The sequence below is a fragment of the Megalobrama amblycephala genome, linkage group LG12, assembly GCF_018812025.1.
Source record: "Megalobrama amblycephala isolate DHTTF-2021 linkage group LG12, ASM1881202v1, whole genome shotgun sequence".
NCBI lineage: Eukaryota > Metazoa > Chordata > Actinopteri > Cypriniformes > Xenocyprididae > Megalobrama > Megalobrama amblycephala.
Genome location: NC_063055.1, coordinates 35,536,912 through 35,550,509, shown reverse-complemented (window position 1 = coordinate 35,550,509; position 13,598 = coordinate 35,536,912). Strand labels below are relative to the sequence as shown.

The 13,598-nt window shown below is 40.3% G+C and overlaps 2 protein-coding genes across 3 annotated transcripts in view; one reads left to right on the top strand and one right to left on the bottom strand.

Moving 5' to 3' along the window:
* The window catches only part of prkg1l (protein kinase cGMP-dependent 1, like), a 42,085-nt gene extending 41,279 nt beyond the window's left edge, over positions 1–806 (bottom strand). Inside the window, exons 1-2 of one of the 2 annotated variants that reach the window (XM_048211032.1) lie at positions 647–806; positions 232–420 (exon numbers count right to left, since the gene is read on the bottom strand). In XM_048211032.1, the coding sequence (XP_048066989.1) occupies positions 232–415 (184 nt within the window). In that variant the 5' untranslated portion in view covers positions 416–420; positions 647–806. The remainder of the gene's footprint in view (positions 1–231; positions 421–646) is intronic. The other variant, XM_048211033.1, reaches the window with a different exon arrangement.
* Positions 807–9,393: 8,587 nt separating this feature from the next.
* On the top strand, positions 9,394–12,287 carry b2ml (beta-2-microglobulin, like). Its single transcript, XM_048210868.1, has 4 exons — positions 9,394–9,559; positions 10,251–10,526; positions 11,169–11,192; positions 11,411–12,287. Exons 1-3 carry the CDS (start codon positions 9,496–9,498, stop codon positions 11,180–11,182), a joined length of 354 nt encoding a protein of 117 aa, XP_048066825.1. The 5' UTR covers positions 9,394–9,495; the 3' UTR covers positions 11,183–11,192; positions 11,411–12,287.
* The last annotated feature ends 1,311 nt before the right edge of the window (positions 12,288–13,598 follow it).

Below are 13,598 nucleotides of genomic sequence, written 5' to 3'. Positions count from 1 at the left end.
CTTTTTTACATGATTCCAAAATATTTTTATAATATATATATATATATATATATATATATATATATATATATATATATATATATATTTATTTATTTATTTATTATTATTTTTTTTTCCCAAAGAAAAAGATTATAGTCACAATTTATTTATAGCTTAATACTTTCCAAACATTAAACGTACCAGCAAAAATAAATAAATTAATAAATGAGTAAATAAATAAATAAAACGTACCAGCAGTGGCTGCTGAGATACCTGGAGCGGAGAGGCGCAGGCGGTCGAGCTCCCCCTGCAGGCGGCGTATCAGATCATCTTTAGCGTCCAGTTCAAGCTCCAGCTCGTCGATGAGAGCATCTCTTTGCCGTAACTCCTCAATCTTCAACTGAAGTGCGAACTGAAGATCTCTGAGAGTCCCCATGAGCCCTGTATAAAGAGACATAGAGAGGGACCGTGGAGTGAAATAACTGAACAATTCAAAGAAATGAATGGCAGACAGAACTGAAGTTGCTCTGCAATTGTTTAAGTCTCTAAAGCTCAACGACTGTAATATTAATGTGCAAGCAGCGCTGCATAATGAGCCAGATGAAGCTACAACAAAACCAGTTTTATTTTTAATTTGTTTAAATATATTGCAGAAGAAGACATTTACCTGAATAATACGATAAAGGAACATGGGAATTACAAACACGGCGAAGGCGATTTTCCCTCTGGAGTGTAGAGCTGGCCAGCTTTTGGAAGAGGCTGCTGAAGAAATCCAGAGTGTGAATGTTTGAATCATGTCTTCACAGCACGCGCGCTGATCTGAGTGCGTGCGTGCGTGCGTGCGTGCGTGTGTGTGTGTGTGTGAGTGTGAGTGAGAGAGAGAGAGAGAGATCATTCTAAAATATCGCCTATATTTTACACTGACAGAGTTTATAAGCTAGACGAGTTGCAAAATACACCGTTTTTATTGCATTCAACCTCGCATTAACGATGATCTTATCAATGACTATGATGAAACATGTAGCATGATGTAGCTATATAAAACGTAAGACTGATATAAATTGCAAAATGGCTCGATTGTTTTAGGCTAAAAATGATAAACTTAATGAGGTTGTTCGCAAAAGTTGGGCAATTTTTTTATGCTTCTTAAAGGTACAGTAAACATTTTCTCTTAAAGGGTTAGTTCACCCCAAAATGAAAATAATGTCATTAATTACTCACCCTCATGTCGTTTCACACCTGTAAGACCTTCGTTCATCTTCTGAACACAAATGAAGATATTTTTGTTGAAATCCGATGGCTCAGTGAGGCCTGCATAGACAGCAATGGTACTTCCTCTCTCAAGATCCATAAAGGTACTAAAAACATATTTAAATCAGTTCATGTGAGTTCAGTGGTTCTACCTTAATATTATAAAGCGACGAGAATACTTTTTGTGCACCAAAAAAAACCAAAATAACGACTTTTCAACAATATAGTGATGGGCCGATTTCAAAACACTGCTTCGGAGCTTTACGAATTGAATCAGTGATTCGGATCTCTGAAACGGCTAAACTGCTGAAATCACGTGACTTTGGCACTCCGAGTCATTGATTCGAACGTTATTTAACAAGTCGTTATTTTGTTTTTTTGGCGCACAAAAAGTATTCTCGTCGCTTTATAATATTAAAATAGAACCACTGTACTCACATGAACTGATTTAAATATGTTTTAGTACCTTTATGGATCTTGAGAGAGGAATTGCTGGAATCACTGAGCCATCAGATTTAATCAAAAATATCTTAATTTGTGTTCTGAAGATGAACGAAGGTTTTACGGGTGTGAAACGACATGAGGGTGAGTAATAAATGGCATTATTTAAATTTTTGGGTGAACTAACCCTTTAAAGTCCCCCGGAAATCATCAAGTTTTTAAACTTTTTTTTGGGGGGGGGGGGGGTAATTAAAGGAATAATTAAAGGAATAAAAGGGATTTAAGGGAATAAAGAAAAAATAAGAATGGGTAAATAAGTTCGATGTCTAATTATAGTTGAAGTAGTCCATTTAAAATCTTTGCAATTAATATTTTATTTAAAAATATGCATGCATTCACTCTTGTTTGTTTGTCTAAAAACAAATATGTCAAAAAAAAAACCCTCTTGCCACATTCAATTAAGAATGACATCATTTAGCCTAAATGAGAGCATTCAATTCAAAATGAAAAAAATCCATAAAATAGTTGAGTAGTTTGCATCACTGTATGTTACTGTTGGTCGTTAAACATATCCAACGTAAAACAGTTGTCAAATATTTAATGTTTAGCTACTTATATCTTAACACACACACTGTAAAAAAACTAAAAGCATCATGTGTGAATTCACACTCTGTTACCAACTGTGCTGTAGAGACGAGGCAAGCACGGAAATCCACAATAATATAGGATTTAATGTCAACAAGGAACAGACGAACTACAGCACAAGTATCAGAATCACCATAAACGAACAACAAGAACGGACAGGGAGTGCTAGGAGTGTGTCCAACTTAAAGGGAGTGCTGACGAGGACAACAGGTGCTGGCAATCCGGGGAGATGGTGGGAAGACTGATGAGGGAAGTGCAGACAGGTGTGCAGAACAGGAGGATGCTGGGAACTGGAGTCCGGGAAGGCGTGATTGTAACATTACCTCCCCCTCCCCGGTAGGCGTGTCCACGTGCCTCAGATGGGGGGAAGGGGAGGGTTAGTTGCCCTGGAGACCTACAGGCAGGTACAGGGGGTGCAGACGGGTGTGGAGGTCTCCAGGGTGGGTCTAGGACCTCGGGCCGTGACGGGTCAGGGGCCGTGGGCAGCCATGGCGGGTCAGGAGTCTCGGGCAGCCGTGACGGGTCAGGAACCGTGGGCGGCCATGGCGGGTCAGGAACCGTGAACGGCCATTGAGGGTCAGGAACAATGGGCGGCCATGGCGGGTGTCTTGGACGGCCATGGAGGGTTTCGAGCCCCATCCACGGGTACATAGCCCCCCCCATACGTGGGATCGTGGGCTCGTGTGGGCTTGAGGATGGTTGAAGCGGCCTCGGGGACTGCTGGAACGGGCTCGGGGGCTGCTGGAGTGGGCTTGGGGGTTGCTGGAGCGGGCTCGGGAACACTTAGAGCAGACTCGTGGGCAGCGGGAGCGGACTCATTGGCAGCCGAGGGTTCGGAGAGGGTTCGTGGAAGGCGGGAGCGGGTTCGTGGAAGGAGGGAGCGGGCTCGTGGAAGGCGGGAGCGGGCTCGGCGAGGGCTGGCTCTGTCCAGAAATCTATAAGCCAGTCATCTTTTCCTATGACTGGCAACATGGACTGCTCGGACACAGAATACACTGGGGACATCGGTTGCTCGGAGGCAGGTTTCACAGGAGACTGAGGCTGTTCGGAGACAGCAGACGCGGGAGACTGGGGTTGTTTGGCGGCCTGGGGAATGCCCACTGGAGGGGCAGGTGGAGGAAAGCGGCGATTGGCGAACTGGCCAGGTCGCCTGTGTTTCTGTGGGGACTGGACGAGGATTACACGATTTATCAAGAACCTCCTCAATGACAAAATCAGAACAATTTAGAAACAAAATCAGATTAGTTGCTTCGACTAGGGAAAAACAACAGGCAGTTTCTTTAAAACGGATCGTGTCCTCGTCCAGCCCCGCCAGAAAAAAGGCGTTAAACAATCAATATGGAGGAGAAACGGTTAGATAGTATGAGGAAAATGGGGTTTTACGAGCTCAACTGCGCTGGCTGAGCTGTGATCTAGGCGAAACGCAATTGGCTATTTTGAAAAAAGGGGAGGAGTTTGGAAATTACATCAACACAGTGAATAAAGCTGCATGTTCTGAGGCACTTCCTTTAATAAAAACAGTTTTAGGCTGAAATAAATACTTTTCAAAAATAGGTTTTAAAATGAAAATGTCCTTCCTATGCGTTTGGGGGTTTTATGTCATTTTAGGCCAAGTCTTGGGTGGACGGGCTTTTTCTGTCACAGCTCCACATTTGTGGAATAAACTTCCCTTGGTTATTAGAAATTCTCCAACACTGGACTGGTTTAAGAAGTCTTTAAAGACTCATTTTTTTAAAAGATGCTTACTGCTTTTGAGTCTGCTTATATTATTGTACTTTTGCTATTGCTGTTTTATTTTTTATTTATATATTTTTTGTTTGTTTTTTACTGTATTTTGTATTTATTTTCTGTGAAGCACTTTGGGTTTGAGAAAAGCGCATTATAAATAAAATGCATCATCATCATCATCATTATAAATTATAAATCATTACTAATTCCTTTAGAAGTATGTATAGTAACACTTTAGTATCCAAAAAATCCAAAAGCTAATAATATCTTCAGTCATTAGGGAGTAATCATGTATTTCACTTTAGAATACTGTTACAAATAATTGGTAATTCCTTCTGAAGGATTTGTCAACTTGAGTCATTACTAGTGTTACCGCGAGTGTTGCATTACTCATTTGTTCCTGTGTAGTTATTCGTTATAATGACGGAACAGTATTCTAAAGTATTACCAAAGTCCTTTTAAGACAAGTCATTTCACTCTGCGGCCATCTTTGAAACGCCTCTTGGGCATCCAAGTGCAGCTCCTATCTCTTTGAATGGGGAAACATCAAATTCTCCAAAGCTGTTCATATTTGAAATCACCAATGAAATCTGACAACAACTGTCTCATAAATTTTGTTTCTAAACGCTCGAATCATGACAAAAAACTGTATTTTTCAGGCTGGATCTTGTGTCTCACGGCCGCTGCAGTGACGTGTAGTTTTACCAGTCAGCGATTGGCTCTTATTTAGAAGGCAGGACTTATTCCGCCATATAGAGTGCCCCAGGGATGGCGCGTTTTTGTAGGCCAACCCGGAAGTTAGCGGCGCACGGGTTCCCTCGGTTGAAAGCCTATGCATTTTTCAAATAGACTTTTGGAAAATCGCAGAAAATAAGCTCTGTGTTTAACAAAGGGTTATGACACTTACACGTTTTGTCTATCAAGATAATCTTTACGAGTTAACACAACATTTATAGATTTTGAAGCCTAAATAAAGTCGTCAGATATAAAAGGCTAACAGTAAGCTATAAACGGACTACAGCACACCATGGTCGCGGATCAACGTCGTCACCACCAAGCTTCCTCAAACTGTATTTAAAAAACAACTTTATTTAAAAACATGCTCGCTGATTATGATCTGTGCTGTTATGAATACTTTTCCACTTTTTCATGAGGAATGCTGTCCAAATGTCCCGTTTTTAATGATGACGTCTAAAGTCCCCGCCAAAGGAAGTAGTCCCTTTTAGCAACTTGTTAGCAACCGCCGATTTTAAGACACAGTAAAAGTTTGAAAAAATCACAAGTGGGTTATAACTGGTGTGTTTTATGTCATAGATCAAAACGTGAAAGTATTTAGAGGCTTTGTTAACCACAGACCTTATTTCAGGCGATTTAGCAAAAACCCATTCAAAAAACCCATAGACTTGACGGCGTTGGAACCGGAAGTCCTAAAATGCTAACTCGCTTCCGGGTTTTGCCTACAAAAATGCGTCATCCCTGGGGCACTCTATAGCGCGTTGCACTTTCTCCCATTCAAAACAATACGAGTGATGCCTCTTGTATCCACCTTATTCCTGAGGAGCTTTGAATTATGGGTGGCACTTCCGGTTTGGGGAACTTCCATTCAAAATGACTGAAATTAATAATTTCAAATCACAAGGTTGCACTACAAATAAAGTGACTGAATGAATTTGACTGAATTAGCTGTCATTATTGCGTCATGTTTTATTTTCAGATATCACAAGAATAACGTAACGCTTGGTATTTTAACGTGACATTTTATAACAAGAATATCTATGGCAACTAAGCTCTTTTCATTCGCTGCATATTTTTCCCTCAGGATTATTTTCTCTTTTTTCCCCCTTTTGCATTTTGCTGTAATAATATGAAAAAGGACAACACAACATATACTGCACATTTGTGGTCTGTTCTCCTGATTTAATTTACAAAATATCCCATTAATAATTCACTGGAATGCACGAAGAATCTCTCGTTTCTCTTCTCAAATCGTCATGTCTCTTTCCAGGTTTGTTTTCACAGGTAAATACAATTTATTATCTGTAAAATGACAGAAATCACTTTGAAATAGTATCATGCAATGTTTCAGTTAATTAACATTTTTGATTAAGATATGTTACATAGCCTAATACAGATATTTCTACAGTTATACCCGTCCGTTATTGCTGTGGAAAGAATTGTGCTTTTTCATGGCCTGTTGAAAGTACCTTGTTGATGCTTTTACACTTTTAAATGCCTTTTTAACATTCCATGGTTGAAGGGTGAGTAGAATAAATGTCATCTCAAGCGTTTATATGAACGGAATTATAGGGCTGGACGATATATCGCATGAGATTGTCATGCGCATTTTGTCAGTAAAGCCAGTTCCCTGATTGCCGCTAAATCGCCATCACCTGCTTTCAAATGGAGCGGCATTTAATAGACAGAGCCGTAGTTCACTGACAAGCTACGCAATATCGCGTTCATTATCGAAGGCGATTCATCTGCGATAATTTACTGACGAAATGCGCGTGACAATCGCATGCGATATATTGCCCAGCCTTAACGGAAGTTAAACCCATAATTCACGCAAAACGTCATGGGGCATTGGAATAATGTCATGATCACCAGTGAGAGTGCCCTTTCAGCCACTAGAGGGCACTCCATTCCGGACTCTCGTTTCCACCCATTGCATTCACTACATTACCCATAACGCACTCCCCGGACTCATTATCCCATGTTCATTGCACCAGCTGTTTTGTATCACATCATTAGTGTCTGTCTATTTATACCTGGTTTGTTTCTGTCTGTGTTTGTGGTTCATTGTTTGATGTCACCCTCGAGTCTGATCCCTGGTTTTCATGTTCTCCCGTTTTGGTTTGTAGTTTCTTGTTTCGTGTTTCTTGTTTCATGTTTGGACTGTCTATTTATGGATTATGACCTTTGCCTGTACCCCGGATTACGCCTTTTGGATTTGCCCACAATAAACACCATTGCTGCAATTGGATCTATCTCGTCTTCATGAGTTCTGTGACAGAATGAACCACACTAACTACTAGATCCAGCAGCATGAGCGTTCGGATTTTTTTTCTGGACAATGGCAAGAGGGCTGCGCTATAACGATGAGGCGCAGAAAGAAATATTCAATGGATGCCTTGATGACCCCCTTCCTCAGTGGGAGTTGCAGGTTCTCCAGATCCTGGATTTTTGGGGCTTTGTCAGTTATCTCTCCCACAGAAGTCAATGGGCAACCCATGCTCAGCCAGAGTCCGCTCCAGCTCGTGAATCCATTCCTGAGGTCACTGAGGTGGTGGGCGCTGAATCTTCACTTCCCACACGGAAGAAGAGGAAGAGGAGGAGGAAGGCTCCAGTCAGTGAGCCCGCTCCAGCCAGTGAGTCCACTCCAGAGCCCGCTCCAGCTCGTGAATCCATTCCTGAGGTCACTGAGGAGGTGGGCGCTGAATCTTCGCTTCCCACACGGAAGAAGAGGAAGAGGAGGAGGAAGGCTTCAGCCAGTGAGTCCGCTCCAGCCAGTGAGCCCGCTCCAGCCAGTGAGCCCGCTCCAGCCAGTGAGTCCGCTCCAGCCAGTGAGTCCGCTCCAGAGCCCGCTCCAGCTAGCGAGTCCGCTCCAGAGCCCACTCCAGCCAGTGAGTCCATTTTGGGTGAGCCACCGCCTCACCCTCATAAGCGGAGGAGAAGGAGGAAGAGAGCTTCCTCTGTCCTACAAGGCCTGGAGACCACTCTAGGAGTTGTTCGTGGGTTCTCCAAGTGCCTTGCCCTGCCGGCGCCAACGAAGCTCCTTGCCCTGCCGGCGCCAACGAAGCTCCTTGCCCTGCCGGCGCCAACGAAGCGCCTTGCCCTGTCGGCGCCAACGAAACGCCTTGCCCTGTCGGCGCCAACGAAGCGCCTTGCCCTGCCGGCGCCAACGAAGCGCCTTGCCCTGCCGCCGCCCAGGCCGCCAGCCCTGCCGCCGCCGCCGCCCAGGCCGCCAGTCCTGCCACCGTCGTCCAAGCCTTCTGCTCTGCCACCACCGCCCAAGCCTTCTGCCCTGCTACCTCTGCCCAGGCCGCCTGAACCATTGAAATCTGCCTGGTCAGTTTCTCCAGCACCACCCTGGCAATCAGCCAGGACTCCAGACCTGCCAGTGCCCGCCTGGTCAAATCCTCCAGCGCCGCCCTGGCAATCAGCCGGGACCCCAAACCTGCCAGTGCCCACCTGGTCAAATCCTCCAGCGCCGCCCTGGCAATCAGCCGGGACCCAAACCTGCCAGTGCCCGCCTGGTCAGTTCCTCTAGCACCGCCCTGGCTTTCAGTGGGGCACCCTGGATCTGGCCCGCCATCCCTCCCCCTGATCCTCCTCCTGTCCACCTCCCTCCTGAGGTTTTTGTGTTTTTGTGTTTTGTCTGGTGGAGCGTCTGGTAGCCGCTCCTTTGAGGGGGGGTAATGTCATGATCACCAGTGAGAGTGCCCTTTCAGCCACTAGAGGGCACTCCATTCCGGACTCTCGTTTCCACCCATTGCATTCACTACATTACCCATAACGCACTCCCCGGACTCATTATCCCATGTTCATTGCACCAGCTGTTTTGTATCACATCATTAGTGTCTGTCTATTTATACCTGGTTTGTTTCTGTCTGTGTTTGTGGTTCATTGTTTGATGTCACCCTCGAGTCTGATCCCTGGTTTTCATGTTCTCCCGTTTTGGTTTGTAGTTTCTTGTTTCGTGTTTCTTGTTTCATGTTTGGACTGTCTATTTAGGGATTATGACCTTTGCCTGTACCCCGGATTACGCCTTTTGGATTTGCCCACAATAAACACCATTGCTGCAATTGGATCTATCTCGTCTTCATGAGTTCCGTGACAAATAAGGTGGACAGTCTTTGGTATTACCAAAAATAAATAAATAAATAATAAAAAAAAAGTCTTTGGTATTACCCTTTTTTTTCTATTATTAAGTAAGAGCAATGAGTGAAATTAAAGTCGGCATGAAACATAAGTGCAGTTGCGACTTGCGATCGTCTTTTCTTCTTATATTGTGAAGTATATTAGAGTGAAATGCTTCTCGAACAAGAAAAATGTAGGCTTGATTTTACTCATGTGAGTGACAGGTTGTCCCGCCCTTGAACCAGTAGGGGAATTTATTTTGATAAAAGATTACAAGGCACATGAATTGATGAAAAAATCATTTGATGAATAATGAAATAGCTATTCCATAAAAAAAGGTCGGTTTTGATTTCATGGTGACTTTAATAGAAGTAACCTCAACCATCAGAGCGCCATAATCACCCAGCAACAGAAAAAGACAGTATATGATTTGTTAAAAAATATTTGAGGGCGGGGTTTAATCTGTTGCCCCGTATATTTTTCCTCTTCCGCCTTGCTGTGTTTTGTGTTCAGGCAAAGAGCAGGAGGCAAGACGTGAACTCGACGGAGGACAATAACTTTGAAGAAAATAATTTCACTGCTGTAAAAATCATGTGGTTTAAACTCGCTGTAGTCGCGCTGGTGTTTCTAAGCGCCAGTTGTTCTGCCAAACAATGTAAGTATGAAGCATCTGTTTTCTGACGAAGATGTTCTGCCAGTCTTCTTATGCTATTATTAATATTTTCTGTTTCCATGTTTATTAGCCAATATTTTTCAAATACGTTTGAAATCCTTCAGTAGTTTTAGGAATTATTATGTTTTTCAGCTTCAATCGTCTATGACGTAGTTTTAGGCAACGCGGCGAATACGACGGTTAAAATCCTTTAAAATTGTTAAAATACCAAACGTATTTTGTAATTTTAAATAGCATGTGAAAATATACACAATATATATATATATATATGTTATTCAAACATGTCTAAGACATGTTTGTTTGTCTAAAATCGCCAGAACATTTTACTTTCACTTTCACTTACGGGGGGGAAATCCATGTGATTTAGATAAACTCGTTTTACTGCATATTAATGGTAGGTAGTTATCAAGTTTCTGTAAAAGGAGTCATGATAACATGTTATTTAATCAAAATCTTTTCTTTAAAAAATGTTTCTTGTGTTAAAATTACTGCCATAATAAAGCAAAGTTAGACAAAACCGAATACATCATAGATGCATAAGTAGGTCAAATACGATAAATAAAACATAAGGACAAAGGCAGTAAACACATTTCCAAAGGCAATACTGCACTGTATAAATGTAAACAGTATTCAGATGTTAAAATAACAATGTTTCCTTTTGTGTGGTCTTTAGCTGACCCAAAGGTGCAGGTGTATAGCCGCAACCCTGGAGAGTATGGGAAACCAAACGTGCTGATCTGCTATGTCAGTGGCTTTCACCCCCCTGACATCGTAATCAAGCTCCTCAAGAATGGGGTGGAGATCCCACACAGCACACAGACCGACCTGGCCTTCGAACAGGGCTGGCAGTTCCACCTGACAAAATATGTTGACTTCACACCCCAGCATGGAGAGACGTACACCTGCGAAGTCAGTCACATGAAGAATACCCCAAAGTCCTTCACGTGGGGTGAGAACAAATCTGAAGTTTAACTTGTCATTTGCTTAAAGAGGCCCCTTTGTTCTTCATTTTCTATTTCGGTTTCGGTTTCTCTTGACTTCCAGAAAGTGGTAAAAAGGGTTTGATGTTGGTTTATTTAGGATCTGTTTGAGTATTTCTCACTTTCTTAAGCCGCGCACACACTTAACGATTGTAAGGCCGATTATGAATGTAAATTGATACTTATGATTCATTGCGCTCAAACGTGTCCAGTCAGAGCCATTTGCATTCAGTCTGCGATTACAGTCGGTGTTCAAATTCCATGTGAAAGTATATAAATCTGCTTCAGTCGCAAGAAACAATTGCTGTATGTTGAGCATAGTCTTAGAATGTTTTAGCTAGTTGTTAAATATGTACCCGGCTTTAGACGTCTGTTCAGTGGATCTTAGAGTTTAATTTTTCTCCTTCATATTTATGATGGCACATGCATAATATAGACTTTATCTATCTATCTATCTATCTATCTATCTATCTATCTAATCTAACTATGTATAACTATCTGTCTGTCTGTTTGTTGCAGAAATTGTAATATTCTTTCACTGCAGAAAACATTGTGATTAAATGAATTAAATGAGACTAAATGAAATTAATGTTTGTTTTTCTCTCTTGTAGAGCCTGACATGTGAACATACAGCAGTAAGTTCTTAAAATATTATTATTAGTTTTGAAAAAAAAAAAGAGCTTGAATGTTTGATAATGGTAATTGTTGTTTTTGTGATTTACATAAAGCATACTTTATGTAATTAAGCATATTTTGTAAAAAAAAAAAAAGATATTTGGTTAATGTATTTCAGTTACTGTATTTTAAAACATGTAATTTATCAGTAACTTTATGTTAATTTTTTCCCCCACAGATTCCTGAAAACAGCAGTTCATCCCCGCTCCCATTTTATCCAAAACTTAAACTTAAGCATCTGCTTTGAATTCATCATGTAATTTTGGGGATATCCAATCCTGCTCCAGGAGGGCCAGCATTAGCTCCAAACTCAGACCTGCTGGGGAGTTTCTAGTAAGACCTCGATTAGATGGTTCAGGTGTGTTTAATTGCAGGATAGGAGCAGGATTGGACACCCCTGATATAATTTCTCAGCTTCACTGTTTAGGACGGGGTGTCTGATCCTGTTTTTGGAAGGCCAGCTTCCTGCAGAACTCCAACACTAATTAAACACACCTGAACCAGGATTGGACACCCCTGCTTTAGGATATGCTGCCTGTGCTGATTAGATTAGATGACAATATGTTTTCCTATCTATATTAATTTCTTTTGATGTGAAGATTTTCTTTGATTGACATATTTAGTAGGGTGACTGATGTCTGTAAACATCCATATGCTTGCATTATACTGTATATCCTTCACAGCAATATCCTATAAGGGTGTGGAATTTCTTGCCTTAATTTAATTTTCACAACATGAGCACTTGTACAACTAAATTCCTTTTGTTTTGAAATGTAATTAATTTGAAGAAGTGACTTCTTAATTTTAGTGACATAATTCTTACAGTCACTTTTTTTAAAAACATGTTTCTAAAGAAAGCTTTTGGGGAAAAAACAAATCGTATTTTCCCATAAATAAATCAGAGATTCATGATAAAATCAGTGACAAATGAGTAAAAATGTGAAAGCCTTAGAAATGGAAGCTAAGTTTCTGTCCATGATGTATGAAAATTTTACTGTATAATTCATAATGTTTTGTTAATCAGATCAATAAAATATATTTTTTTTCCTCCTTAAGTATGTGCGTTTATGTGACAAAACTTTAAAATGAATTGTGAACCTTGTGTCTGGTAGGGTTTAGTTTTCATCTTGTGGCCTTGGTCTGGGTCTCAAATTAAATTTGTTCTGGATAACACTTGTTTTTACGGTGTCATTGTTTCACATATTACATGTATTTACTCTAGTAATAACTATAAATTATGCATTATTACATGCAATTAACCCTAAACCAAACCCTAACCCTATAGTAAGTACATGTAGTTAATTAATATTACTCAATACTTAAATGTATAATTACACTGTAACACGGACAGCTTAAAATAAAGTGTAACCGTTTTTAGTCTTGTTACATGTTACTTGAAGTTACTGTAGTAATAACTATAAATTATGCATAATTACGTGCAACTAACCCTAAACCATACCTTAATTCTAACCATAACACTATAGTAAGTACATGTAATTAATTAATTTTACTCTGTACTTAAATGTAAAATTACACTGTAACACGGACACCTTAAAATAAAGTGTAACCCTTTTTAGTGATCTTGTTACATGTTACTTGAAGTTACTGTAATAATAACTATAAATTATGCATAATTACATGCAATTAACCCTAAACCAAACCCTCATCCTAATCCTAACCCTAACCCTATAGTAAATACATGTAATTAATTAATTTTACTCGGTACTTAAATGTAAAATTACACTGTAACACGGACACCTTAAAATAAAGTGTAACCCTTTTTAGTGATCTTGTTACATGTTACTTGAAGTTACTGTAGTAATAACTATAAATTATGCATAATTACACGCAACTAACCCTAAACCATATCTTAATCCTAATCCTAACCCTATAGTAAGTACATGTTGTTAATTAATATTACTCGGTACTTAAATGTATAATTACACTGTAACACGGACACCTTAAAATAAAGTGTAACCCTTTTTAGTGATCTTGTTACATGTTACTTGAAGTTACTGTAGTAATAACTATAAATTATGCATAATTACACGCAACTAACCCTAAACCATATCTTAATCCTAATCCTAACCCTATAGTAAGTACATGTAGTTAATTAATATTACTCAATACTTAAATGTATAATTACACTGTAACACGGACACCTTAAAATAAAGTGTAACCCTTTTTAGTGATCTTGTTACATGTTACTTGAAGTTACTGTAGTAATAACTATAAATTATGCATATTTACACGCAACTAACCCTAAACCATACCTTAATCCTAATCCTAACCCTATAGTAAGTACATGTAGTTAATTAATATTACTCAATACTTAAATGTATAATTACACTGTAACACGGACACCT

What these genes read in the sequence shown, in the direction of transcription:
- b2ml (XM_048210868.1), top strand. Translation starts at nt 9,496, where the DNA reads ATGTGGTTTAAACTCGCTGTAGTCGCGCTGGTGTTTCTAAGCGCCAGT. An exon ending in CAGTTGTTCTGCCAAACAAT is followed by an intron (nt 9,560 to 10,250) that starts GTAAGTATGAAG and finishes TGTGGTCTTTAG; the next exon opens with CTGACCCAAAGGTGCAGGTG.